The sequence below is a fragment of the Schistocerca gregaria genome, chromosome 7 (assembly GCF_023897955.1).
Source record: "Schistocerca gregaria isolate iqSchGreg1 chromosome 7, iqSchGreg1.2, whole genome shotgun sequence".
In the NCBI taxonomy this organism is placed as follows: Eukaryota; Metazoa; Arthropoda; class Insecta; order Orthoptera; family Acrididae; genus Schistocerca; species Schistocerca gregaria.
Window position 1 is genome coordinate 456,800,724 of NC_064926.1, and position 25,877 is coordinate 456,826,600.

Below are 25,877 nucleotides of genomic sequence, written 5' to 3' on the forward strand. Positions count from 1 at the left end.
GAGAAGATAGGTTGTGAGTTGTTCAAAAATTTAATATCATGAGAATAACTATAGTTAATGTTATCAAACTTGGTGGCATAAAACCATGGAAAAGGTAGATTGTTCATCACCACACAGAGAGGTGCCGAGTCGCAGATAGCCACAGTGATATAATTAAGCTTTTGGACAAAACCCTTCTTCCAAAATTGAAAGAAAAAAAAACACACATGCACTCAGGGTGCAGGGTCCCGACTGCATTTGATGTGAACAGCAGTGTGCTGGTGTGTGTGTGTGTGGGGGGGGGGGGGGGGGGGGGGGGGGAGGTGGCAATTTGGGGAGGGGAGGGATAGCAAGGTGAGGGGAGATGGGAGGATGTGCTGCAGGGGAAGGAAGGAATAGTAGGTGCATTGGTCAAATAGGAGGAGTGTGTGTAGTGCTGGAGTGGGAGCAGGAAAGGGGATTGGTAGGTGGAGGGCAGGGGCTAGTGAAGGAGAGACCAGGTGGGACAAAGGCCAAGTGAAGCACACCATACTGAGCATCTTGTTCAGCAACTGGGTAGTCCAGCTGTCTCTCGGCCACAGTTTGGCAGTAGCCATTCACTTGGACAGATTGTCATGCCCACGTAGAAACTGACACTATTATTGCAGCTTAGTTTGTGGATCACATGACTTATTTCACAGGTAGCTATGCCCTTGATGGGTCAGAGATGCCGGTGGACAGGACTGGAGTAGGTTGTAGGGGAGGACATAATGGGACAGGTCATGCATCTACGTCTGTTGCAAGGATATGAGGCAAGGGTTTGGGAGCAGTGGTGGATTAGGGATTGACAAGTATATTGTGTAGGTTTGATGGGTGGTGGAATACCACTGTGGGAGGGATGGGGAATATACTCCTCATTTCAATATATGGCAAGAGTTAGTCAAAACCCGAGAGGACAATGTGATTCAGTTGCCCCAGTCCTGGGTGTACAGAGTCAGAGAGGGGTATTCCTTTGTGGCTCAACAATGGGTATGTGGGAGGTGGTAGGCGAACTGGAGAGACAAAGCATGGGAAATAATGATTCTGGGTCGGGTTTGGAGGTTAATTTTGGTCAGTGAAGGCCTTGGTAAGACCCTTGCCATATTTGGAGAGGGTCTGCTTGTCACTACAGATGTGTTGGCCATTGGGGGGTGGCTATGATGTAAGACTTCTTTGTACGTAATGGGTGGCAGGTGTCAGTTTTATGTGGACAGATGTTCAGATGTAGCCATCCTTGAGGTGAAGCGAATCGGGAAGAAGGTATCGAGATTTTTGAGGAATGTGGATACGGTGTTTTCACACGTAGTCCAGGTCACAAAAGTCATCATTAAATTAGAACCAGGTGAGAGGTGTGGGATTCTGTTTTGTTATTCATGTTATTGTGCACTTGGAATTTGATGAGTGGTCTGTCAGTTATTCTGATTACATTGAGTTAGTGCAGACAGGTGTTACCAGCAAATTCAGTATATTGGTTTTTACATTGCAGAGACACAGTATATAACTTTTTTCCTGCCTTGCCCTCCATTCCTACTCTATCACACAAAATGGTGAATGCAAGAACTCCCTTTGAACTCAAACGGACTTGTAAGCTCATGCTTGCCAACTGTTTACACTGAAATATTGCTCTGTTCTGCGTGACCCCTCCCGCCTGAGGTTTGAGTCCTGCCTCGGGCATGGGTGTGTGTTGTTCTTAGCATAAGTTAGTTTAAGTTGTGCGTAAGTCTTGGGACTGATGACCTCAGCATTTTGGTCCCTTAGGAATTCACACAAAGTTTGAACTGCTAGATTCCTGATGCTCATTAGTGTTTGATCAAGTGTAAATGAAGGTTGTTCAGAGATATCCACACCCAGAGACATACTCTCCAAGCCATTGTGAAATATATGGTAAAGATTTCAAGTGAGCTAGCCTGAGTCAGGGTGTTTCCATTTTCAGAAATGGACAGGGTTTGGGGCAGGAGTTAAAGGACTAACCTTTCCAACAAAGGGCAGTTGGTAAGCTAATAATGTTGGAAAGCAGCATAGTTTTGAATCGTTCTTTATGTCGAGTTGAACCAACTGTGAATAGCCAGTGAGATTTAGTCTCCTCTCGTCTCTTGGCATAAGTACAATAATGCTGAATGGTAAGCGCTATTAACCATATTTCTCATTTCCCATACTCCTGTGTTGCTTGTAGAAACAGTTACAGGCACAGCTATATGCAGAAGGATCTGTCTGTCTCCCACCCAACCCTCAAACCACCCACCACCCCACTCTTCTCTCTCTCTCTCTCTCTCTCTCTCTCTCTCTCTCTCTCTCTCTCTCTCCCTCCCCCCCCCTCCTACCTGGTTCTCTTTCTCTTAACCTCTTGATCCCCTTTCTTTTGAATCATAGATATAGTGTTAAGAATTAAAACATAATAAAAATGCTTGCAGATGTTGACCACAATTCTATTTGATGAATGTTTTGCTGGTAACTTGTTTGGTTCATAATAAGAGTTTCTGTTCACTGCCATTGACTGATGGATGGACGAATGAATGACAACATTACATCTATATGTCAGGTGATTTAAACACATTGTTGTAAAATAGTGTGTACTGTCTCCCCCCCCCCCCCCTTTTTATTGACTACACCATTACTGTTTCAGAGTTTTTGAGACAGGATTCTTGGAAATAATGAAACTGCAGATACCATCTGCTACTTTGACTTACGTTGTCATCAAAATGGCAGGCAGATAAAATTCATCAGAATCCAATATACATAAAAAACAGGCCACAAAAAGAATTAATGGTTATCATGAGAACTTGCAAGCCAACTGTCATGTTCAATCTCTCCTGGATTGCAGGCTACACAACAGACAAGTATTTCCCCACAACCTAAATTAAAAACAAGAGTTCAGTTTTCTCTGTGTTTACATACATCATGTGCCACATTATTACATCTCCAGGCAGTCACCATCCTGCTTTTGCAAGTTCAGTTGACCCAAATTTCTGTATAAGCTAATAATCTTGTGATGGGTGGTGATGAATCCAGGAAAAAAGAGAACAGTGCACTCAGGCTGTGCAGTATCTGTAACTGTACATGAAAAACATCTGATGTGATTTTTATCTAGCAATATAAGCTAGTGCCAACACAGTTTGAAGGAAGTGCAGAGTTTTTTCAAGGAAACAACAAAAGTGTGGACCAACTGCTAATGGAGTGGTGCTCTTTGAAAAATCAAATGCTTAGTTTTGCCTCATTTTTTAAATGTTGTGCAATATCAAAAGTTAATTAATGGAAAGGGTTCTGAAAGTACTGTGAATTAGTATTCAGTATAATAGGGTTACAAACAAATACCTCTTAAAGACAATGTGGTCCATGCATTGACAGATCTTACTTTTGTTTACATAATTGCCTCCATTACAATTTGGATTGCAAGCAAATTTGTTAATAAATCAGAACATTCCATTGCCTGTTACCTTGCTTTAAAAGCAATAGACATAGCACAGTGTCGGTGAAATCCATGTATAAACATGACACAGACTTTGGAATAAATAATATTAGTTGATATGTTGACAGAAAACTGTGAAATTTTATAGAATGCAAGGATAGTACGTAGAATTCAAAAAATTATTAAGTAGGGTATGAAATGTATAACGTTTTGCCTGGGCATTTAATAGAATGTCCATTATGTTTAAAGCAAAGTATGTGAAAAATATAATTTAAATGTTTTGATAGTTCAGTGATTCATAGACATACTGGTTGTAACAGTTTCAGTCCAGTTCGGTTGAAGTTCAGATGTCAGTTTGTCATTAACTAAAATAGAAGCTGCTTGCCATGATTGTGAGATTGTTGTGGTTGATGATTGTGTAGTTGCAACGAAAAAAAGATTTTATAGTGTTACAGATAATCAGGAGTAATTCTTCAAGAAAGTGTTTTTCTGGCAGATGATTGCTATAAGGAAATACTAAGGGATATAAATACAGCTAAGACAATGGAAAAGAAGCAACCTTCTTGTTATTGCTTAATGTGGAAGTACAGTGTAATGAACATCCAGCAAACATAAAAACTCTTCCTACCACTGGTGCAATCAAATTTTACATACCACATGGTGAGTTTTAACAGACCTTGAGACCATTTCTTCTATTGGCCATGGTGGAATATACAGAGCTTTTCATACAAATACGTGAACTCTTCCAGTAGAAATAAGAGCTGTAGAAAAGGTACAGTAGTAAAACCACTTACTTCTCTTGAAGTCAGATTGTGATGCCAGGTTGATCTAATGAGATTTTCAAATTCATCCCAATACTGAATTCAGTTCATTCTAGTACATAAATATAACCTGACTAGTTTTGTTGTTAGTAAAGCCCTCAAAACAGATGGCAAAGGAAGTAGCATACCGCTTCTACTCTTCATGGAGCTCCATAAATCCTCCAGACAGACAATGTGAAGGAGTTTGCCAACAAAATTGTTTCAAATGTACGTAATAGTACTGGTCCCAATTTAAAATTTTACATACAAAACCTCGTCAAGCCAAAATCAAGGAATTGTTGAAAGATCAAACCAGGATGTGGCGTATATGTTAACATGTATGCAGAGTGAACAAAATAATCATTAGAGTGTGGATTTAAGGTTCTTCCAGTTAGTGGAAAAGTGGAGCATATTATTTCAATATCAGTAGTCTCCATATGAGGCTCTGGCTGCAAAATAAAGGTTTGACTTAACACATCAACCCTGCTACAAGAGATTTTAAATGAAGAATTGGAGGAGATTGCTGAAATATTAGTAAAGCTGGCCAATATGAAGTTGTCTGTGAAAATCTGGCAGAAGCCCACCTTAAGTTCTTTACAGCTGTGACTTCAACATTGACTCAAGCATCTGAAATACAAAGGTTCATTTGCTGTGTCCCTACAGAACCTACAAGTGAAACATACCAGTCAGTGTTCATGAATGCCACATTAATGTCATCTAAGGGAATTAAGCTCCAATGAGTGAAGAAGTAATTTGATGTGCGTATTACATGCACCCTTTGCCTAAATAATAAAAAGCCATTATTGGCCAGTAAGACATAACAAAAAGAAATCTAGAGCCTCAGGCAAATAAAATAAAAGTGCTCTCTGACAAAATGCTCCCATTAGTCGATCTACAGTTCCTGTTGCTGAAACCGATAAAGGATGTGCTGATGGTTGCAACATTTTGGCTGTTGTGGTTGATGTGACAAAAGCCGATTTTTATAAATCAGATACCAGAGAAAATATTCAAAAGCAGTTGTACACAAGGTCAGAGTTCACAGCATGCAAGAAATTTCTCCCAAATTCCAAAGATCTTTCGATGGCAAAAGAAGTCGCTGCCAGGTCAGTTGCAACTCGGCAATCTATCGAGACTGGACAAGGATTTGTGAAGTGCATGTGTAAAAATGTATGCTAGTACCTATGATTGTGTGCAAAAGAAAAAGTTATTTGCAATACAAAATGTCATTTTAGTTCCACTTATTGCATGAAAGTACAGCTTCGAAGTATAAAAAAGCTGAAGGCTTAGTGTCAGTTATTGTTTATCACTTTTCAATTGTAATAACAGTAATTCTTAAAAAGCTATTAAAACACATCTATTTCAGGATATGCTAGTTTTCAGACACTCACAATTGTTACAGTTTTCGTGGTTTAATTTACCTATGATCAAATATTTAACTTTAGAGTTTGAACATGTTATTTCATTGTAATTTTATCTTGAACTTTGACATATCTGTAAAATGCTTGGATGTTTTATATGGCAGAGGCATCGTCGTCGTCTTCAGGCCAGAGACTGGTTTGATACAGCTCTCCAAGCCACTCTATCTTGCGCAAGCCTCTTCATCTCCCAGTACCTACTGCAACCTGCATCATCCTTCTGTATCTGCTTAGTGTATCCATTTCTTGGTCTTCCCCTATGATTTTTAACATCCACGCTGCCGTCCAATACTAAATTAGTGATCCCTTGATGCCTCGGAACATGTCCTGCCAACTAATCCCTTCTTCTAGTAAAGTTGTACCACAAGTACAAGTAATTCTATTCAGTACCTCCTCATTAGTTAGGTGGTCTACCCATCTAATCTTCAGCGTTCTTCTGTAGCAGCACATTTCGAAAGCTTCTATTCTCTTCTTGTCTAAACTATTCATCGTCCTTGTTTCACTTCCTTACATGGCTACACTCCACACACATACTTTCAGAAATGACTGCCTGACACTTAAATCTATACTCGATGTTAACAAATTTCTCTTCTTCAGAAACTCTTTCCTTGCCATTGCCAGTCTACATTTTATATCCTCTCTACTTCGACCATCAGTTATTTTGCTCCCCAAAAAGCAAAACTCGTCTACTACTTTCAATGTCTTATTTCCTAATCTAATCCCCTCGGCATCATCTGACTTAATTAGACTACATTCCGTTATCCTCATTTTGCTTTTGTTGATGTTATCTTACATCCTCCTCTCAAGACATTGCCCATTCCATTCAACTGCTCTTCCAGGTCCTTCGCTGTCTCTGACAGAATTACAATGTCATCAGCGAACCTCAAAGTTTTTATTTCTTCTCCATAGATTTTAATTACTACTCTGAATTTTTTCCCCTTTACTGCTTGCTCAACATAAAGATTGAATAACATTGGGGATAGGCTACAACCCTGTCTCACTCCCTTCCCAACCACTGTTTCCCTTTCATGCCCCTCGACTCTTATAACTGCCATCTGGTTTCTGTACAAAATGTAAATAGCCTTTCGCTCCCTGTACTTTACCCCTGCCAGCTTCAGAATTTGAAAGAGTGTGTTCCAGTCAACGTTGTCAAAAGCTTTCTCTTAGTCTACAAATGCTAGAAACTTAGGTTTGCCTTTCCTTAATCTATTTTCTAAGATAAGTCGTAGGGTCAGTATTGCCTCCCGTGTTCCAACATTTCTACGGAATCCAAAATGATCTTCCCCAAGGTTGGCTTTCACCAGTTTTTCTATTCATTTGTAAAGAATTAGTGTTAGTATTTTGCAGTCATGCCTCATTAAACTGTTAGTTCCTTAATTTTCCCATCTGTCAACACCTGCTTTCTTTGAGATTGGAATTATTATATCCTTTTGAAGTCTGAGGGTATTTCACCTGTCTCATACATCTTGCTCACCAGATGGTAGGGTTTTGTCAGGGCTTGTTCTCCCAAGGCTATCAGTAGTTCTAATGGAATGTTGTCCAGGGCCTTGTTTCGGCTTCGTCTTTCAGTACTCTATCAAACTCTTCACACAGTATCATGTCTCCCATTTCATCTTCATCTACATGCTCTTCAGTTTCCATAATATTGTCCTAAAGTACATCACCCTTGTGTAGACCCTCTATATACTCCTCCCACCTTTCTGATTTCCCTTCTTTGCTCAGAACTGGGTTTCCATCTGAGCTCTTGATATTCATGCAAGTGGTTCTCTTTTATCCAAAGATTTCTCTAATTTTCCTGTAGGCAGTATCTATCTTACCCATAGGGATATATGCCTCTACATCCTTATATTTGTACCCTAGCCATCCCTGCGTAGCCACTTTGCACTTTCTGTCGATCTCAATTTTTGAGGCATTGTAGTCCTTTTGGATTGCTTCATTTTCTGCATTTTTATGTTTTCTCCTTTCATCAATTAGTCAGTTTCTTTAGTTACCGAAGGTTTTCTACTAGCCCTCTGTGATTTCATCTCTCAAAGCTACCCATTCTTCACCGATTGTATTTCTTTCCCCCATTCTTGTCAATCATTCCCTAATGCTCTCCTTGAAACTCTCCACAACCTCTGGTTCTTTCAGCTTATCCAGATCCCATGTCCTTAAATTCCCACCTTTTTGCAGTTTCTTCAGTTTTAATCTACAGTTCATAACCAATAGATTGTGGTCAGAGTCCACATCTGCCCCTGGAAATGTCTTACAATTTAAAACCTGGTTCATAAATCTCTGTCTTACCATTATATAATCTGTGAAACCTTCAAGTATCTCCAGGACTATCCCATGTACACAACCTTCTTTCATGGTTCTTAATCTAAGTTTTAGCTATGCTTAAGTTATGCTGTGTGCAGAATTCTATCAGGAGACTTCCTCTTTCATTCCTTACCCCCATTCCATTTCATCTACTAAGTGTCCTTCTATTGCTTTTCCTACTGTCGCATTCCAGTCACCCATGTCTTTTAAATTTTCGTCTCCCTTCACTATCTGAATAATTTCTTTTATCTCATCGTACATTTCATCAATCTCTTTGTCATCTGTGTAGCTAGTTGGCATATGAACTTGTATTACTGTGATAAGTGTGGTCTTGGTGTCTATCTTGGCCACAATAATGCATTCACTATGCTGTTTGTAGTAGCTTACCTGCACTCCTATTTGATTTTGTATTTATAACCCTGTATTCACCTGACCAGAAGTCCTGTTCATCCTGCTACTGAACTTCACTAATTCCCACTAAATCTAACTTTAACCTATCCATTTCTCTTTTTAAATTTTCTAATCTACCTGCTGTAATGCCAGTTTTCTTTCTCCTGGTAATGATGTCCTCCTGAATAGTCGCCGCCCAGAGATTCGAATGGGGACTAATTTACCTCCAAAATATTTTACACAAGGGGACGTTGTCGTCATGTAACCATACAGTAAAGCTGCATGCCCTTGGGAAAAATTATGGCTGTAGTTTAGCATTGCTTTCAGCTGTTTGCAGTACCAGCACAGCAAGGCCATTTTGGTTAGTGTTACAAGGCCATATCAGTCAATCATCCAGACTGTTGCTCTGCAACTACTGAAAGGGCTGCTGCCCATCTTCAGGAACCACGCGTTTGTCTAGGCTCTCAACAGATACCCCTCCGTTGTGGTTGCACCTCCCCCACCAATGGCAAGGTTGAAGGTTCATGGAGGGGAATACTTTTCCCAGGAAAAGTATTAAACGCCATGCCAAAAAATTCTAGGCATTCTACACAATGCCTTCATTTGACACTTTGCTGGTAAACAGAAATATTTATTTATTTATTTACTTATTTATGTAACCTGATCAGATTAGGGCCATTGGGTCCTCTTTTACATCAAACCATGATTTCACACAACAGTACATTTTTTACATTGTAGTTAACTAAGAAATAAGTTTTAGTAAATTGGTATAAATGATTTGAGTGTCTGCCATTTGAGTAAATAATGCGAAGGACTAATAAAGTTAATACTGGCAATACATGTACTAGTGCAGCTGCTTTAAATTATTCTTCATCCTGAAACATTTCTGCTTACACAGGTCATTCTCAAAGCCTCTTTCAGTCTTTTCTATTGTCCCAAGGTCTTTTGTTCAGCATTTCCTCCCATTGCAGTCCTTTGATTCACGTCATCATGCACTTCAGCCTCTTGATGTTGTTCGTGGTCTTCGAATTGGTCTCCCAGATTCTGTCCATTACGTAGCTCTTTTTGGTAGTCTTTCTGCTATAGCAAGCACAAACACTATTTATGGAACATGTACTTTATAGAGCAAGAAGTAAGATACAATGAAGTAAAGGGTTGTGTATAGCAGTAAACACATTGCTGGACAACAGTAATAACAGGTTACAGAATAGGCTGAGCATTCATTTGTAGTCGCTTAAATAATACTGTTTCTTTGGCGACTCACCGGGACATACCGGGGGGTCGACCCAGAAGGCATCTATAAGTGGGCCTGTTAATTGTATGGATGTCCAATCTCTGAAATGGCGTGTGTCATGAGTGAAGGTACATCACTTTCTTTCTCATTCTTTTAATGCAGCCCCACCATTTCAGACTATTTCTCTCTATAGTTCCTTGATGTAAAATGAATTTCATATTGTTTCGGTGGTTATCATGTCCCTTCCAATTGTATCCATAACCTCTAATAGATAATAGTTCTCTGTTGTATTTTACTCGAGTCCTTCTTTGTCTAGGTCCAACATTTTGATCCATCTGTCAAAACTGGTAAATGATGTGATGTGTTTATTGAAGGTTAACTAAGAATTTAGTCCTCAATGAAATTTGAATTACATGAACTGATTTTGTATCAGTATAGGCTAGCAGTAATTTCTTCATGGAACACTGTCCTTCTGGAATCCAAATGCAAGTTTGTGTGTTACCTCCATAAAAGTGACAGTTGGTCACTATATTGTGGGCAAATTGTTTAACTACCGAGAAAAGAATCCAAACTTCGTGTTTGGAAAATATATTAAGAAACTGCTGATAATTGTACTGCTATTTATTGACAATTCAGTGATGAACGAACATGCTTGATTATGCAATCATATTTCCCACTTCTGGTCAGGTGCTTAACACAGCAGAAGCAGCTTTTAAAAGAGCTGTGAAAGATAAAAACAAATTCTGAGGTGCTTTGGGTGGATAATAACGGCTGCAGTAGAGAAATGACAACTTGGGATGGAGGAACGCGGACATGCGTACTAATTTTAATTTCTCGCACGTGAGTCATCAACAAATAGTCGAAATACCTCCAGAACCATTGTGAGTGAATGGAGCTGCACTTTTTTTATTGTGTGTGGAAATCAACACCAAACTAGTCATACTGAAAACAAACACTCAAGGGATGCCAGTAACATCACTGTAAACATTGCATTTTCTGAAAATGAAATTACACAATTTGAGATTTTACTGGTGTCGTAAAGATATGAATTTATGTGCATAGACTAAAGCAGCAAATGAAAATTTGTACTGAGGCTGGGAATTGAACCTGAGTCTCCTGATTACTAAGCAGGCGCATTTGCCACCAAGTGTGAGCAGCAGTGACAATTTGGATCGAGGAGGGAGGTGTGCCAGGGTAATCTGTGCAGTTGAACTGCTGTGCCAAAGTGGCCTAGTAGCTGACGCACTTGCTTAGTATGCAGGAGATCCAGGGTTGAATTCTTGCCTTGGTACAAATTTTCGCTTGTCACTTCAGTCTATATACATAAAATTGCAGTTTCTGTTTATTTGGTTTGATAAATGCAGAGCATCTGCTTAAATTAGGCAATAGAAGAAATCTTAATTCATACGATACTGCAAAACAAAAGCCGTGTAAAACACCTCCGATTGAATAAAGTTCGTGTCACCCTTCTCTTTGAATAACCTGTGTGTATCTTGTTTTTATTTACATTAATATCAGCAGTATGTAGTTCACCTTACAACTGCAGCTTTTAATGAAAGCAATGAAAATTGTCATTTGCATTTGTAACTCATCTGCAACATCAAGAGAAATTATTCAGTTTGCAACATTGCAGTTTATTTCCTGAGACATTTGTGAAATTTTCAGATGAACTTGACTGACGTTTGTGAGTTGACAATATCCACTGAAAGCTCTGCACTCAGTAAAAATAAGTGAATATTACAGCTCTCCTCATAGCACAAGCCAGTAAAATTGATGTCAGTTCAGCAGCATGTCAGTTATAGTTACTTCTTAAAAAAAAAAAAAATTCTCATGTGCACTCAAGACTGGGTGTACTCTGAATAGAGTTTCATACCTAAAAAAACAAGAGTTGATCCCAGAGCATCCAAATTATTGTCAAGTTACTAGGCAGTAATTTTCTCTCCCTCCCTCCCCATTACATACTAGAACTGTTTTTCATAACTGACTTCATCCAATTTATTCAAGTGATCTTTTTGCTTGGTACACGGTATGATAGGTGCCATCTAAAAACTATTCATTGTAAATAGATTGCCCATTCAGAAATACGCCGAAGCACATTTTGTGTGTGCTGTTGTGTAACAATGCAAGATTAGTTTTTCCTCTTGGTTTTCATGAGGAATATTCTAAAAGAAAAGCATTGAAAAGTCGCCCCCCACCCCAGGCTGCAGACTACATCGCTCTTCCATGGGCCGCGGAACTACGTTACTGATTAACATTTTTTCATCTGGGTTTACTCTCCAATAACGTATATTTCTGCGATAACTAAATATTTCAGCAGATGCCAAGAATATGCATCAGTTTTAATATACTGCAATATCAGTATGACTCGACTGTACAGCGCCGAGCGGCCTGGGTCATTAGAGTATTGTTTAGTATTGTCGGGCACCTTCGGTCATGTCTGCATGTAAATGAGGTTTAGTTCTGCCATCGGCAATTGTAAAATCAACAGGTAATACGTAGTTTGTAAATCCAATAAATGTGCTTGAAGTCATAAACCACATTACAATCTTAAATTTTTAAAATTTATATGACTAAATAAACAAACTTACCAGTTAGCAGAGTTTGCATATGGCTTTGACGGCAGAAAACTCATTGATCATAACTTCGTAGTTCAGGAAGTTATCAGTTAGGAGGTCGGCTTCGATGTGAAGAATGGACAAGGCACTCAATCTCTCCTCCAGACCACGTGGTAGGTATGATTTCAGTCTTTTAATAGCTGTAAACGATTGTCTTACTGAAAAATTTGTAAGTGCCGTACGTAGAACTATTCTAGGGCCGTAACCTCTCTTTTTTGTAAAAATTTACTCATTTCGGCTGGTATATCAGTAATCTCAAAAAATGTATCCATTCACACACTGCGAAATGTACACATTCACTTGATAGATAGGGAAGGCTCTAAATCTGTGTCATATGATGCCTGGAATTATGCTGCACGTTCAGCAATATCATCAGGTGAACTGTTCTTATAATTAGTGAAAACTGTGAAGGGGTCCAAAAGTGTTCTCTAGCTTTCCTTCCTCGTCACTAATTTCGCGTGCAAGTTGTCGAGTGCTGGAAGAAATGTTTCGACACTAAATTTCTCCGTTCGAGTCGGGAAAACTTCTTCAGAGTCTGCTTCTTCGTCATCATGAAGTTAGTGTTTTTGTGATCCTTTATAGGTACATTCATAGTCTATATCAGTCAGTCTCCATGGATTTATTTTCATAATAGTCGAACATACCATGAATAGATGCAATAAATTGTACAAGTGATTCATATTACTCATGCACTAAAATGGTATCAATATTTACACTTTGCAATTTCAGATTTACGCTATTAAAATCTCTGGAGTATGTCTTTCCAAACTGTAGTCGTGAAGACTGTTCTAGTCTGCTGATTTGATTCAGTAAAATTGAAGCCTCATTTTGCGCAAGTGGTTTTTCAAACGTATTGTTGGCATTGATAACACTCTCCCAGTTTTCATATAGACTTACACACACTTCCCCTCTTGCTGACCAATGTGATTTTGATAAACTTTTTACTGTTTTGCTTCCTGGTTTCATGAAATAAGTTTATCCCAGCGTTTTGTAGAAGCAGAGAAAAAATAAAGGCTTTGCACTACATTGAAAAATAAACATGCTTTCAGACAACAGCTTGCAGCACCAGAGCCGACTAAATTCAAGGAATGTGCTGTGGAAGGCACATAATGTGCTTTCGGATATCGTTCGTTAATGCATGTCTGCAAGCCAGTGTAGGTTCCCGACATTGCTTGCATTGTCATATGACAGGCCTCTACAGTCAGTAATATCAGTGGAATTTGTAGACAGGAGCTAAGTTTTCAGACTTGTTCTGGGTTTGGTGAAAACAGAAGAGAACGTTCAGCAGGTTCACCATTCTCATTCACATATCTTAATGTAATTGATCACTATGTGAAATGTCCACCGTAGAATCTACTATTATAGAGAAATATTTGGCCTGTTTTATTTCACTTATAATAATTCTTTTTATTTATTCAAAACAGAAGCTCTATCATTTAATCACAGATTGTTGAAGACAGATATCTTGTGCGTCCCTGCCCATATCGTTCAATGTGCTCTGCAAGAAAAGGATCAAATGCAGCTATAAGTTCAAGAGACGTCATAAATTGATCATTAAGCAGTGGATGGATTCTTTCAACATGTCCACGTAGGGAAGTCCACAACTTGTTGGCTTCTTCACTAGTGCAAACACCCTTTTCAACAAACTGTGCCAGTACATTTTTTTCTGTCTCAAAATATGACTCGATACTGTTACCTATTGTTCCAGTAACTTTTTTTCTTGCTAAGAGTGATAACTCAGAATTTTTGTGTTCAAGTGGATTCTCATGGTGAGATAAAATATTAGAAATATTTTTCCAATGTGCAATACCATTAATACCAATCGCGGCCTTACCTCTGAACCATTTATTTAATAGTTTATGGTAAAATACAGTTTTGTTCAGATATCTGGTTCTATCATCTGTTGATCTTTATGGATTAGAAAAATCACCATTACAATTTTGATTACCGCCACGTTGTAAGAGAATGTCGATTGTTGATTCATTGACACACCATTCTGAAGTAGCATCACTAACGAAGTTATTTCTTTTTGTAATATCTGACTCGACACTTAGTTTTTCGTGAAACTCAAAATCAGGAACAATTTGCTTTTCTTCATTTTTAACTTTTTTTTTGTCTGTGTTTACTTCTTTTACGACAGGTGCAGAGCCATAAATATAATCTGTACTTTCTGAAGTCTAACCAGCAACATTCTTTGCAAAAAATTTATCTACTCTGCCTAGCGTTTTTAGAACATTGTCTTCTCATTCTCGCCTTTCCTTCGATAATTTCTGAAATGCTGCCCCACTTACTTTTATAAGTTTGCTTTTCTCACTGTCATTAATGTTAAGGCACTTACAAAATTGTCAACCAACAGTCAAAATAAAAGAAGAAAATTTGTAAAAGGGAAGAAAGAAAGACTGTATCTACTTCCGTTCGTACTACACTGCACACATGCACAAAAATTTTTGTTTAAACACGGAGCGATGAAGTGACCAACTCAAATTACTCAGCGTAACTGTGCTATGATAGAACGACAATGCAGAATAATTTAATTTCATTATCGCCTGGGCCTCTGTTGTCAGTGAACAGTAGAAGCACACCTGCCAGCTGGAATTTGTCTCGTACAGGAAACGGGATAGTCCCTTTTTGCTTCTGTTTCCCACGTCACCAGAATTTTAGCCGGGGCACAAATATGTTCTGCGTACTCTTGACACTGTCTTTATAATTTAAAAAGCAATTTTTTGCAGTTTGGATCGACTCCTATCCAACTTATAACATTTTAGTGGTTTCTGTGGGCAGAGAAGACAGACCACAAAGTTTAAGTAGTATTGTTGGCAGTTGATAATGTGTTGTTGTTCGTGTGAATACTGCTGTTATGTTTGCATGGAAATGCACCTTTTGTTCCAACATAAAATAAAAATATCCTTTCCTCGAAGGAAAAAAAGCTTAGTTAAGAAGTTTAGTATAAAATTTGCAATGCCACGTTCTGTTCAATTGTACAGAGTGGGGGACTTTTAATATCGCACAGGCTGCAGCACAATAAATGAGAAAAATGAAAGTTTGTTTCTTTTTCATTTTTTGCCAAAAAAGAAAGTAAGTAAATAAATAAAAGTTTTAAACTGTTACGAAGTGTATGTCACACATTGTTAGATATTCTGCTTATGTTCTTTTCGTATAACCATATATTTAAAAATGTTTCGCAGTAACAACATGGTTTGTCAAACAGGTGTCACTAAATCAAAGCTCAGATATTGAAGACCGCAGAGCTTTCACATTAATTACAGTAATGGAGGGTTGACTTGATACTTCCCTGTAATTTCTACAAGAAATTTAAGTAGAGTTGGGTTTTACATAGTGAGGCCCGCACATGTTTTAAGAAACTGCTGATTAGTTTATCACAGCTTTTGAGGGGTCCCGGTGTTTTCATGGGGAAAATATGGTAGGGTTAAGTAGGTGCCCACAACGTTCTCAGAATAATGTTTGAAACATTGTGTTGCAGATTGCTGTCCCGACAGCTTACTTCAAAATATTTTTAACTGCCATGAAAATGATACCAGACAGAAACCCAGTGTTAAATTCCCATTTAGTCACCAAGTAAAATATATATAATTTCCAAGCATGTATTGTCGAATTTCGTTCTTAAGGCTTACTTGAACTAGCAAGTTGTTTAACAATATTAAAAATTTTTGTTGTTTGTAAGCACAGTTACTTTAAAACATAAATGGTTAAAATGAGCACAGATCAAAAAATGCCGCCCCCCTTAACTTGCCGCCCCTAGGCCCATGCCTAGTGGACCTATTTGTAAATCTGCCACTGTGTCTTGTTTGAATTTGACCTGGAGAAGTGGATCTCAGTAATTTGATCCTGGTAACCTAGGTTAACATAATTTATTGCAGGACTGCAGTCACTAAAAAAATTTCTTGAAGGGCTCACACATTTGCTTGTGAATATGCTAAGGCAAAACCTTGCACTGTTTTTTTAGTTAGTTCGGCATTGATAAAGTTGTTGATGGCCTTGGAAGGAGGACAATTGGGATTAGGAGTCAAAGATGAGTCGAAGAAACTGTTACACCCATCCTACATCTTGTAGGGCCCCCAGAAGCATGCAGAAGTGCCACAACACAATGTGGCATGGACTTGACTAATGTCTGAAGTAGTTCTGGAGGGAACTGAGACCATGAATCCTGTAGGGCTGTCCATAAATCTGTAAGATTATTAGAAGGTGGAGATCTCTTCTGAACAGCATATTGCAAGGCATCCCAGATATGCTCATTAATGTTCATGTCTGAGGAGTTTGTTGGTCACCACAGCTGTTTAAACTCAGAAGAGTGTTCCTGGAGTCACTCTGTAGCAGTTCTAGACCCATCAGGTGTCATAATGTCCAGCTGGAATTGCCCAAGTCCATTGGAATGCACAATAGACACCAATGGATGCAGATGATCAGGCAGGATGATTACGTACATGTCACCTGTCAGTCATATCTAGAAGTATCAGGGGTCCCATATCACTCCAGCTGCACACAGTGCACCATTAAAGAGCTGCCACCGGCTCGAACAGTCCCTGCTGAGATGCCGGGTCCGTGGATTCATGAGGTTGTCTCCGTACCTGTACACATCCATCCGCTCAATAAGATTTGAAATGAGACTCATCTGACCTGGGAACACAGTTCGTCATAAACAGTCCAATGTCAGTGTTGATGGGCCCAGGCAAGGCATTAAGTTTGTCTGCAGTCATCGAGGGTATGTGAGTGGGCCATCAGCTCTGAGGGCCCATATCAATGAAGTTTCATCGAATGGTTTGCATGCTGACACTTGTTGATGGCCCGTCATTGAAATCTGCAGCAATTTGCGGAAGAGTTGCACTTCTCTTATGTTGAACAATTCTCTTCAGTCATTGTTGGTCCCATTCTTGTTGGATCTTTTTCCGGTCGCAGCAATATCTGAGATTCGATGTTTTACTGAATTACTGATATTCACGATACACTCATGAAATGGTCGTATGGAAAAATCCCCACTGCATTGCTACCTCGGAGATGGTGTGTCCCATCACTCATGCACCAACTATAACACCACATTCAATCTGCCTTAAATCTTGATAACCTGCTATTGTAGCAGCAGTAACTAATCTAACAACTGTGATTGCCTCTTGCTGTCTTATAGACGGTGAGTCACCAAACATTACCAATGGAAACCCCTCCCAAACCACAACAAACACTAAATAACCACCCCCACCCCCATCCCCCTGGGGGATCCACAACTCTTTTATGGATATGTGCGTAGCAAGCACAGGACCCCGAGCTAGTGTGGCCCACCTTCCTTTCCAACATCCTTCCCCAACCCCCCATCTTACCCCTCACCTCCGCCTCTTCCCTTCCCTTTCTCCCCCTCTGGGAGTATGTTTAGTGCTTACGTCCAGAGATGGACGCTCGAAATTGTAAAACAGTCTCTCTCCTTCTCCTCTTTCTCTGCTGGCAAGTCTTTGTCCTTCTCTTTTCCTTACCTTTTCTCCTTACCATTTTCTCCGCTGTGGCATTTCCTTTCCTTTACCTTGTTCCTCCTTTTCTCTGTTTTCCTCCCTGTGTGTGTCTGAAGGCTGACCCATGCATTCCCACGCATAGCTGGTGACAGGGTAACGCATAATTCCCCACCCCGGGTAGACAGGTAGGACACATACGTACCCTCTGGTAACGGCCAGGCCAAGGGAGGGGTGATTACACGAGCTGATACCTTCTGAAAGTGCTGATTGGTCCCTCCGTCCTTTTCTCGGGAGGTGTGAGTTCCCGATTATGAAATTGCACCTTGTTGTTAGACACAGTCATTGCTCTCCATGCACAAAAATTGCTGCGTACTTCACTGCTACACACCTTTCCTGTCCGGGTGGAAGCGCACCATACTTAAAATTCATCACGTGGGGTTGTCTATACATGCTCCCTCGACGGATTGTCCGATGAGGAAATTCAAAATTACCTGTCTGACCAGGGCGTAACGGCTGTTCATCAAGTCATGAAAAGTGTTGACAACGACTTGGTTCCAACCCGTACTGTCTTCTTGACATTTGACAGAGTTCAACTTCCATCGAACAAAAAAGCGGGCTAAAAGATAATTTCCTGAATGAGATTTTCACTCTGCCGCGGAGTGTGCGCTGATATGAAACTTCCTGGCAGATTAAAACTGTGTGCCCGACCGAGTCTCGAACTCGGGACCTTTGCCTTTCGCGGGTAAGTGCTCTACCATCTGAGCTACCGAAGCACGACTCACGCCTGGTCCTCACTGGCAGAAGTAAAGCTGTGAGGACCGGGCGTGAGTCGTGCTTCGGTAGCTCAGATGGTAGAGCACTTGCCCGCGAAAGGCAAAGGTCCCGAGTTCGAGTCTCGGTCGGGCACACAGTTTTAATCTGCCAGGAAGTTCGAGATAATTTCCATTTGCCATTACGCCCCAAACCCTACGTGTTGCTATTGTTGTCGGCGGTTCAGTCATACCAGCCAGTCATGTTCCAATCCGGCCAAATGCGTTACCCATGGCAAGGATGCCCATGAGGGTGCTTGTCCACCTCCATCCCCATGTTGCATCACTGTACGGATGACCACGCTGCTTCCTCTAGAGGTTGCCCCATTTTTAAAGACGAATGGCTCATTCAGGAAATCGGAGTTAAAGAAAAGGTGTCGACCTTTGCTGCTCGAAAGTTATTTGCCAGTCGAAAGCCCACTGTGCCTCATGCAGGTAAATACAGCATTAGCCAAGAAGGCTAATAAGAAACACCGTTCCTCTCTTCCACCATGGCGTGTCTCATCTACAGCACAACCTGGTGGTAACCACCCTCGGCCGTCTTCTGTGTCGCCAAGGCGCACTGCAGGCGGCCGATCAACCGGCAGATCACTGGTGGCGCAGGAGCTGCTCCCGAACAACCTATGGATCAGGGTCTTCTGCCTTCAGCTGAATGCCATTCCACACTGTCGGCTGCCGGCTCTGAGCAGTCGTTGAGTTGAGGGCAACCTTGGTTGCATTCTTCCTTTTTCTGTCCACCCTATGTCCATTATCCATTGGAATATCCACGGCATTCGAGCCAATCGGGATGAATTGTCGATCCTCTTAAGATCCTACTTGCCGGTCATCTTCGGTCTTCAGGAAACAAACCTGTGTCCCCACGATCGCTTTGTTTTCCCCTATTTTCAGTCAGTCCGTTTTGATCTCTCCTCTGTTGAAGGGACTCGAGCACATGGAGGACTCATGATTCTTCTCCATGATACTCTCCATTATCACCCAATCCCCTTAAACAGTTCCGTCCAATCTGTCGCTGTCCGTCTTTCCCTTTCTGGATACACCTTCTCTCTTTGTACTGCATACATTCAATCGTCCACAAAAATGGCAAGAGCTTATCTCCTTCATCTTCTTTGTCAGCTTCCGCCCCCCTATTTGCTGGTTGGGGACTTCAATGACCACCACCCGCTTTGGGGATCTTTGCGTCCTTGTCCGTGCGGCTCACTGCAGATAGACGTCTTCCACCAAGCGGATCTTGTTTGCATCAACACTGGGGACTCTACATTGTTGTGTGCCTCCATGACAAATTTCTCTCATTTGGACCTTTTGGTCGGTACTGTTCCGCTAGCTCGGCACTTCGAATGGTTCGCTCTTGCTGATACACACTCGAGTGACCACTTTCCATGTGTCCTTAGATTGCAGCCACAACAGCCGTATATGCGCCTGAGACGCTGGAAGTTTGCTCAAGCTGATTGGACACTTTTTTAGTCTCTTGCAACATTTGATGACCGTAACTTTCCTAGCATTGACGATGAGGTCACTCATATTACAGAAGTTATTCTTACAGCTGCGGAACGTTCAATACCTCGCACCTCCGATTTGCCCAAGCGCCCCCCAATTCCTTGGTGGAACGAGGCATGCCACAATGCAATACATGAGCTGCAACATGCTCTTCGCATTTTCCGGTACCATCCTACCTTGGCCAACTGTATCCGCTACAAGCAGTTCCTTGTGCGATGCCGTTGCGTCATCCGTGATAGCAAGAAGGCAAGCTGGGACTTTTTTACTAGCTCATTTAACACCTTCACTCCCTCCTCGAAGTTTGGAGCAGGATTCGACGATTATCTGGTGCGCCTAGTTTCTCCCCGGTCTCTGGGCTCACTGTCGCGCATGATACATTAGTGGACATTGGGTCAACACTTTCCTGGTATTTCAAGCTCTTCAAATTACCCGCCAGCTTTTCTTCCAAAGAAACGTGTAGCGGAGGTGCGACCTCTTGCTTTCTCCTCTCAAAATCGTGAAAGCTATAATACTATTTTCTCCATGCGGGAACTCCAACATGCACTCTCTTCTTCTCGCTCTTCCGCCCCAGGACCGGATGGTATCCACATCCAAATGTTGCTGCATTTATCATATCATAGTCTGCGTTACCTCCTTTGCCTTTATAATCGAATTTAGACCGAAAGTACTTTTCCCAGAAGATGGCGGGAAGCTATCGTCGTTCCTGTTCCGAAACCAGGAAAGGACGAACATCTCCCCTCTAGCTGTCGCCCCATTCCTCTCACGAGTAGTGTATGTAAGGTTTTGGAGCATATGATGAATTGCCGTTCAGTCTGGTGGCTGGAGTCTGAAGTCTTTTTAACACCAGCCCAATGCGGTTTCCGAAAGCGTCGTTCTGCAGTTGACCATCTTGTTGCTCTCTCCACTTATATCATGAACAGTTTTCTCAGGAAATGCCAAACAGTAGCAATATTATTTGATCTGAAGAGAGCATACAATACCTGTTGGAGGACCGGCATCCTCCGCACACTGTTCTCTTGGGACTTCCAAGGTCGGCTGCCCCTTTTTCTTCGTGAATTTATGGCAGAATGCACATTTAAAGTGCAGGTAAACACTACCTTCTCCCGTACTTTCTCCCAAGAAAACTGTGTACCCCAGGGCTCCGTGCTAAGTGTTGTACTGTTTGCCATTGCCATAAATCCAATTATGGATTGTCTCCTTCCTGATGTCTCGGGCTCCCTCTTTGTGGACGATTTTACAATCTACTACAGCTCTCAACGGACCAGCCTTCTTGAACGACCTCTTCAAGGATGTCTCGATGGCCTCCACTCTTGGAGCATCGAAACCGGCTTCGACTTTTCTCCCAGGAAGACCGTTTGGCGTTGTACGGAGTTTCTTCCGCCTTCCTTACATCTAGGTCTGGTCAACCTTTTGTTCGCAGTCGTCGCTAAATTCTTGGGTCTTATGTTTGACAGAAAACTGTGCTGGTCCTCCCACATTTCCTATCTTTTGGCTCGCTGTCTGCGATCCCTCAACACCCTCAGTGTTCTGAATCGTACCTCCTGGGAATCAGACAGAGTGGTCCATCTCCACCTCTATTGCGCCTTAGTGTGCTCGAAATTGGACTTGGAAGTATAGTTTACTCCTCTGCGCAGCTGTCTATTCTTCAGCGTCTCGACTCTGTCCGCCAACGTGGATTACGTTCAGCGTTTGGAGCTTTTTACACCAGCCCTAGAAAGCCTTTATGCTGAGACTGCTGAACCTCCGCTGTCCAATTGGCGAGCTGTCCTGAGTCGTTATGCTAGCCATCTGTCTTCTATGCCTGCTAATCCGGCCCATGACATTTTTTTCGACGCCTCCTTCGATTTAGGGTATGCAGGCCGCCCTTCCTCTCTACAACCACCGGGAGTCCACTTTCGTCAACTGCTACATTCTCTTTCCTTCCACTTTCCTAAAACTTTCTTGACAACTTGGGGTACAGCACCGCCTTGACTCCGGCCCCAGACCTGCCTGCTCCGTGACCTTTGTCAGTTTCCCAAGGCTGGTACCCCTTCTCTTGTTTATCGTCGGGCATTTGCTACTCTATGCGCACAAATGAAGGATGCCACATTTATTTACAGTGATGGCACAAAAACATTGTTTTGTGTTCGGATTGCCTGTATTGTTGGCGACACCCCTAATCGATTTCGGCTTCCTGACCAGTGTTCAGTTTTTACTGTGAAGCTTTAGCTGTTCACCAGGCTGTCCAATACATCTGTCGCCATCAGTGGATACAGTATGTTATCTGCTCAGATTCACTCAGCTCTCTTCTCAGTCTCCAAGCTCTCTACCTTTTCCACCCTCTGGACTGCCTCCACTTGCTCCATTTGGGGCTCGTCTCTGGAGCGTTCCTGTGGATCCCAGGACATGTTGGTATCTATGGAAATGAGGCGGCTGATATAGCGGCCAAGGCTGCAGTCTCTCTTCTTCAGACTGCTATTCACATGATTCCCTTTGCCGATCTACGGAGTGTTTTATGTCGTTGTGTTGCTCTTTTACGGCACACACATTGGTCAACACTTCCCAATAATAAATTGTGGGACGTGAAAGCTCTTCCCTGCGCTTGGACCTCTTCCTCCCGAACTCATCCTCGGGAGGAGGTAATTTTAACTAGACTCCGGAAAGGGCACAGTCTTTTTAGCCATCAACATCTTTTAACTGACGATCCTCCCCCAATTTGTCCCCACTGCTCTCAACTGTGGACAGTGAAACACCTTTTACTTGAGTGCCCCTATTTTACTCCGTTACGCGCCCGTCTACAGCTGTCACCTGATATATCTTCCATTTTAGCTGATGACACGCGCTCAGCCAATTGCGTTCTCGAGTTTATTAGTGCCAGTGAGAGGACGTCAGTCATTTGAAGCTCCTTTTGGGGACAAATAACCTCCCTTCTATAGTGGTTTTTTAAGCTTTCCTTCTGGTTTTAGTTTCCCCACTTTTTTGAGTTTCGCACTCATTGCTGCTGGTTTCCAGTTTGGTTTTTTACCTGTTCCTAAGTCACAGACTGGGTGCTAATGACCATAGCAGTTTTGCGCCCTAAAACCAAAACAAACCAAAAAAAATACTGAATAACCAATTCCACAGACCGTGGGGAGGAGTGGGGCTGATGGAATCGGTTAATACAAACCACTGAGAAATGCATGGAAGTATGATTTTCAACACACACTTTTTTTAAGAAACAAATACTTAATGCTATTTGTTACATTGTAAAATATTAAGTACATCCAGAGTAATTTGTAACGTAAAGTTGACACTGGAAGCCTCGGATGTTCAGTCGCGTATTGTAACAAACAATCTGTAGAGGTATGTTTACGAAGATACTTAAGAAAATATTTATGAGTTCGGCTGTCTCAGTGTCTGCATGTAGCGCTTGCCAAATTAATCCTTTTACTGAGAATAACTGTAGTACATGGTGTTACCGGACATAGGTGATAGTATACTGTACACAAGTAAGAACAGAAGTACACACAGTAGGAACGTGAGAAGGTCACAAGTACAATAGTGTGTACAGTGTTGTATGAACTGTGAAAATGCTTTATGCTAACTCTGAAAAGGCAGAGATGATACTCATTTATGGCAAGTGTAGACAAAATGCAGCTTGGTTGTATGCAAAAAGGTACCCGGACAGAGATCATCCAATGCGTAGCACGTTAGGAAACATCTACAAACAATTGTATGCAACAGGTATGAGCATAACTTGCAAACGGGTCCTTAACAAACCCATCACAGGAGAAACAGGTGTAGTTGGTGTGTTGGCTGCTGTTGCCGTGAGCCCACATGAGTTCACATGACATTGCTAGTGGCGGTGCAATGAGTCAAAGTAGTGTAATGCGCATACTTTGTCACAAACTTCACCAGTATCATTTGTCGCTGCATCAGCAATTACATGGAGATGAGTTTAATAATCGAGTAAATTTCTGTCAGTGAAAAGCAGGTTTCACAAACCACTCTGCAGTGCATTTACGAAACACGCATTACTGGTCCATGGACAATCCTCACTGGCTTCAACAGGTAGAGCAACAGCGACCGTGAAATGTAATCGTATGGTGTGGAGTAATTGGTAACCATCTCTTTGGTCCTCACTTCATTGAATGCACCAAAACAGCTGCAAAATACATAGTTTCTACAAAATGAGCTGCCAACATTGTAAGAAAATGTCCCGCTGGAAACATGTAGATGTATGTGGTATCAACATAATGGTGCTGCTGCACATTCTGCAATGAACACAAGGCTGACCCCTGACAGAATGTTCGACAGGTGTTCCGTAGAATGTGGCAGACGCATAAATCGGGCACCCGTTCTCCTGATCTTACACTTTCAGACTTTTTTCTGTGGGGTACGGTAAAGGAGAACATGTACCATGATGTGCCTACAACCCCAGAAGATATGAACATTTTATTGAGGCAGCCTGTGGTAAATTACACCAGATGTACTGCGTGGTGTAAGACATTTATTACACGGTAGATTACAGATGTGTGCAGCAAATGATGGGCACCACTTTGAACATTTATTAGCCTTAAATGTCAAGACACACACTTTCGCATTCTGTCATCAAAAACAAAACAAAAAACAATTTGTAAGTTCAACTACATTCTCATGTTCATGTACATTTTCTTCTGACAAATCAGTGCAGTACAGTATTCTTCAGACAAGAAGACTACTAAAAATGTTAGCATGTGGACGTAACAAGCTGGTCATGTCTCTTCTGTAGCTACCTTACATCACTGTTCTTTTTGTATCCCTGATTAATTCGGTTCTCTCCAAAACACATGATTGAACTGCTGAGGAGTTACTTAAGTGTCAACTTTGTTACAAGTTACTGTGGATATAAATAACATTTTACAATGTAGCAAATGTCATTGATTAAGTATTTTTTCTATTTTCAGTTGTGCTTAAAATAATAGGTTTCTGTTAAACAAAAAAAGTGTTGAAAATCATACTGCCATGCATTTCTCAACAGTTTGTATTAACCAGTTACACCTCTCACTTTCAGTCCGCAGAATTGATTATTCAGTGTTTTTTTGCTGTTAAGGAGGTGTTTCCAGTGGTAATGTTATGTGACTCACCTGGTATAGGTGTTGCTGTTAACAGTGCTATACTATGTCTGTTTATGTGTGTCTGTATTTTGAGTACATAAGCTTACACCAGTTTCTTTGGTGGTTCAGTGTATGAAATAGGAGACTATATGCAGGAATGGGTGTCTTTGGAAAATAGTGTGAATCAAGACAAAAATGGGTTAAAAACTGCAACTCGCTCATGGAGTGATGGACAACTTCTTATAATTGTGTTGTGAATTTGACTCCTGGCACAGTGATAATTACAAATCATATACAATGATTAGTTTTCAACCCTAGTCCTGATATGCAGTTTAAACTATACTGTGGTACCACAATTTCTTAGATAGTACCCCTATCAGAAATGTATTTGATAAGAATTAAGTCCACTTCAGTGAATTGATCAAAGAATCGATAATGTAATGTAATGAATGTACTGCTCATGGTACACAGTAAAATCCATGTTAGTCTAGTCTGGCACAAATTTTATATCAACTGCACATCAGTTATTGATTCCTTATGGAATAGACAAATGATTCAGAGTATAGAAAGTACATTCAGATTAGTCTATTGATGAAAAGTTACTCTGTGGAATTAGATTGATGTACTGTATCTTCAATTTTTTTTTACAGATATTTGAAGCAAAGAAAATGCTAAAACAGTGTTTAACTACTCTGGAGGAACTCCAATTTTTGCATGCTAAACTGTCTTCAAAACGTGATACAGTAAATTGTTCAGAGTGGCAAATGGAATTCGAGGACATCAGTAAGAAGAGAGTGAGTGAAAAAGCCAAGTGGCATGTGTGTAGTGTAGAGTAAGACATTGACAGACATTGCTCTGCTAATGTGTAATGTAAAATTCGAGTTTTCTAAAATCTCGTAGTACGTGCAC

At 41.0% G+C, this 25,877-nt stretch overlaps 1 protein-coding gene across 2 annotated transcripts in view; it reads left to right on the top strand.

Moving 5' to 3' along the window:
- LOC126281362 (programmed cell death protein 7-like) overlaps positions 1-25,877 on the top strand; it is a 45,993-nt gene that overhangs the window by 2,301 nt on the left and 17,815 nt on the right. The window contains exon 2 of one of the 2 annotated variants that reach the window (XM_049980275.1): positions 25,619-25,762. The exons of the other annotated variant lie outside the window; for it this stretch is intronic. Coding sequence (XP_049836232.1) covers positions 25,619-25,762 — 144 coding nt within the window. The remainder of the gene's footprint in view (positions 1-25,618; positions 25,763-25,877) is intronic. 2 annotated transcript variants of the gene reach the window in all.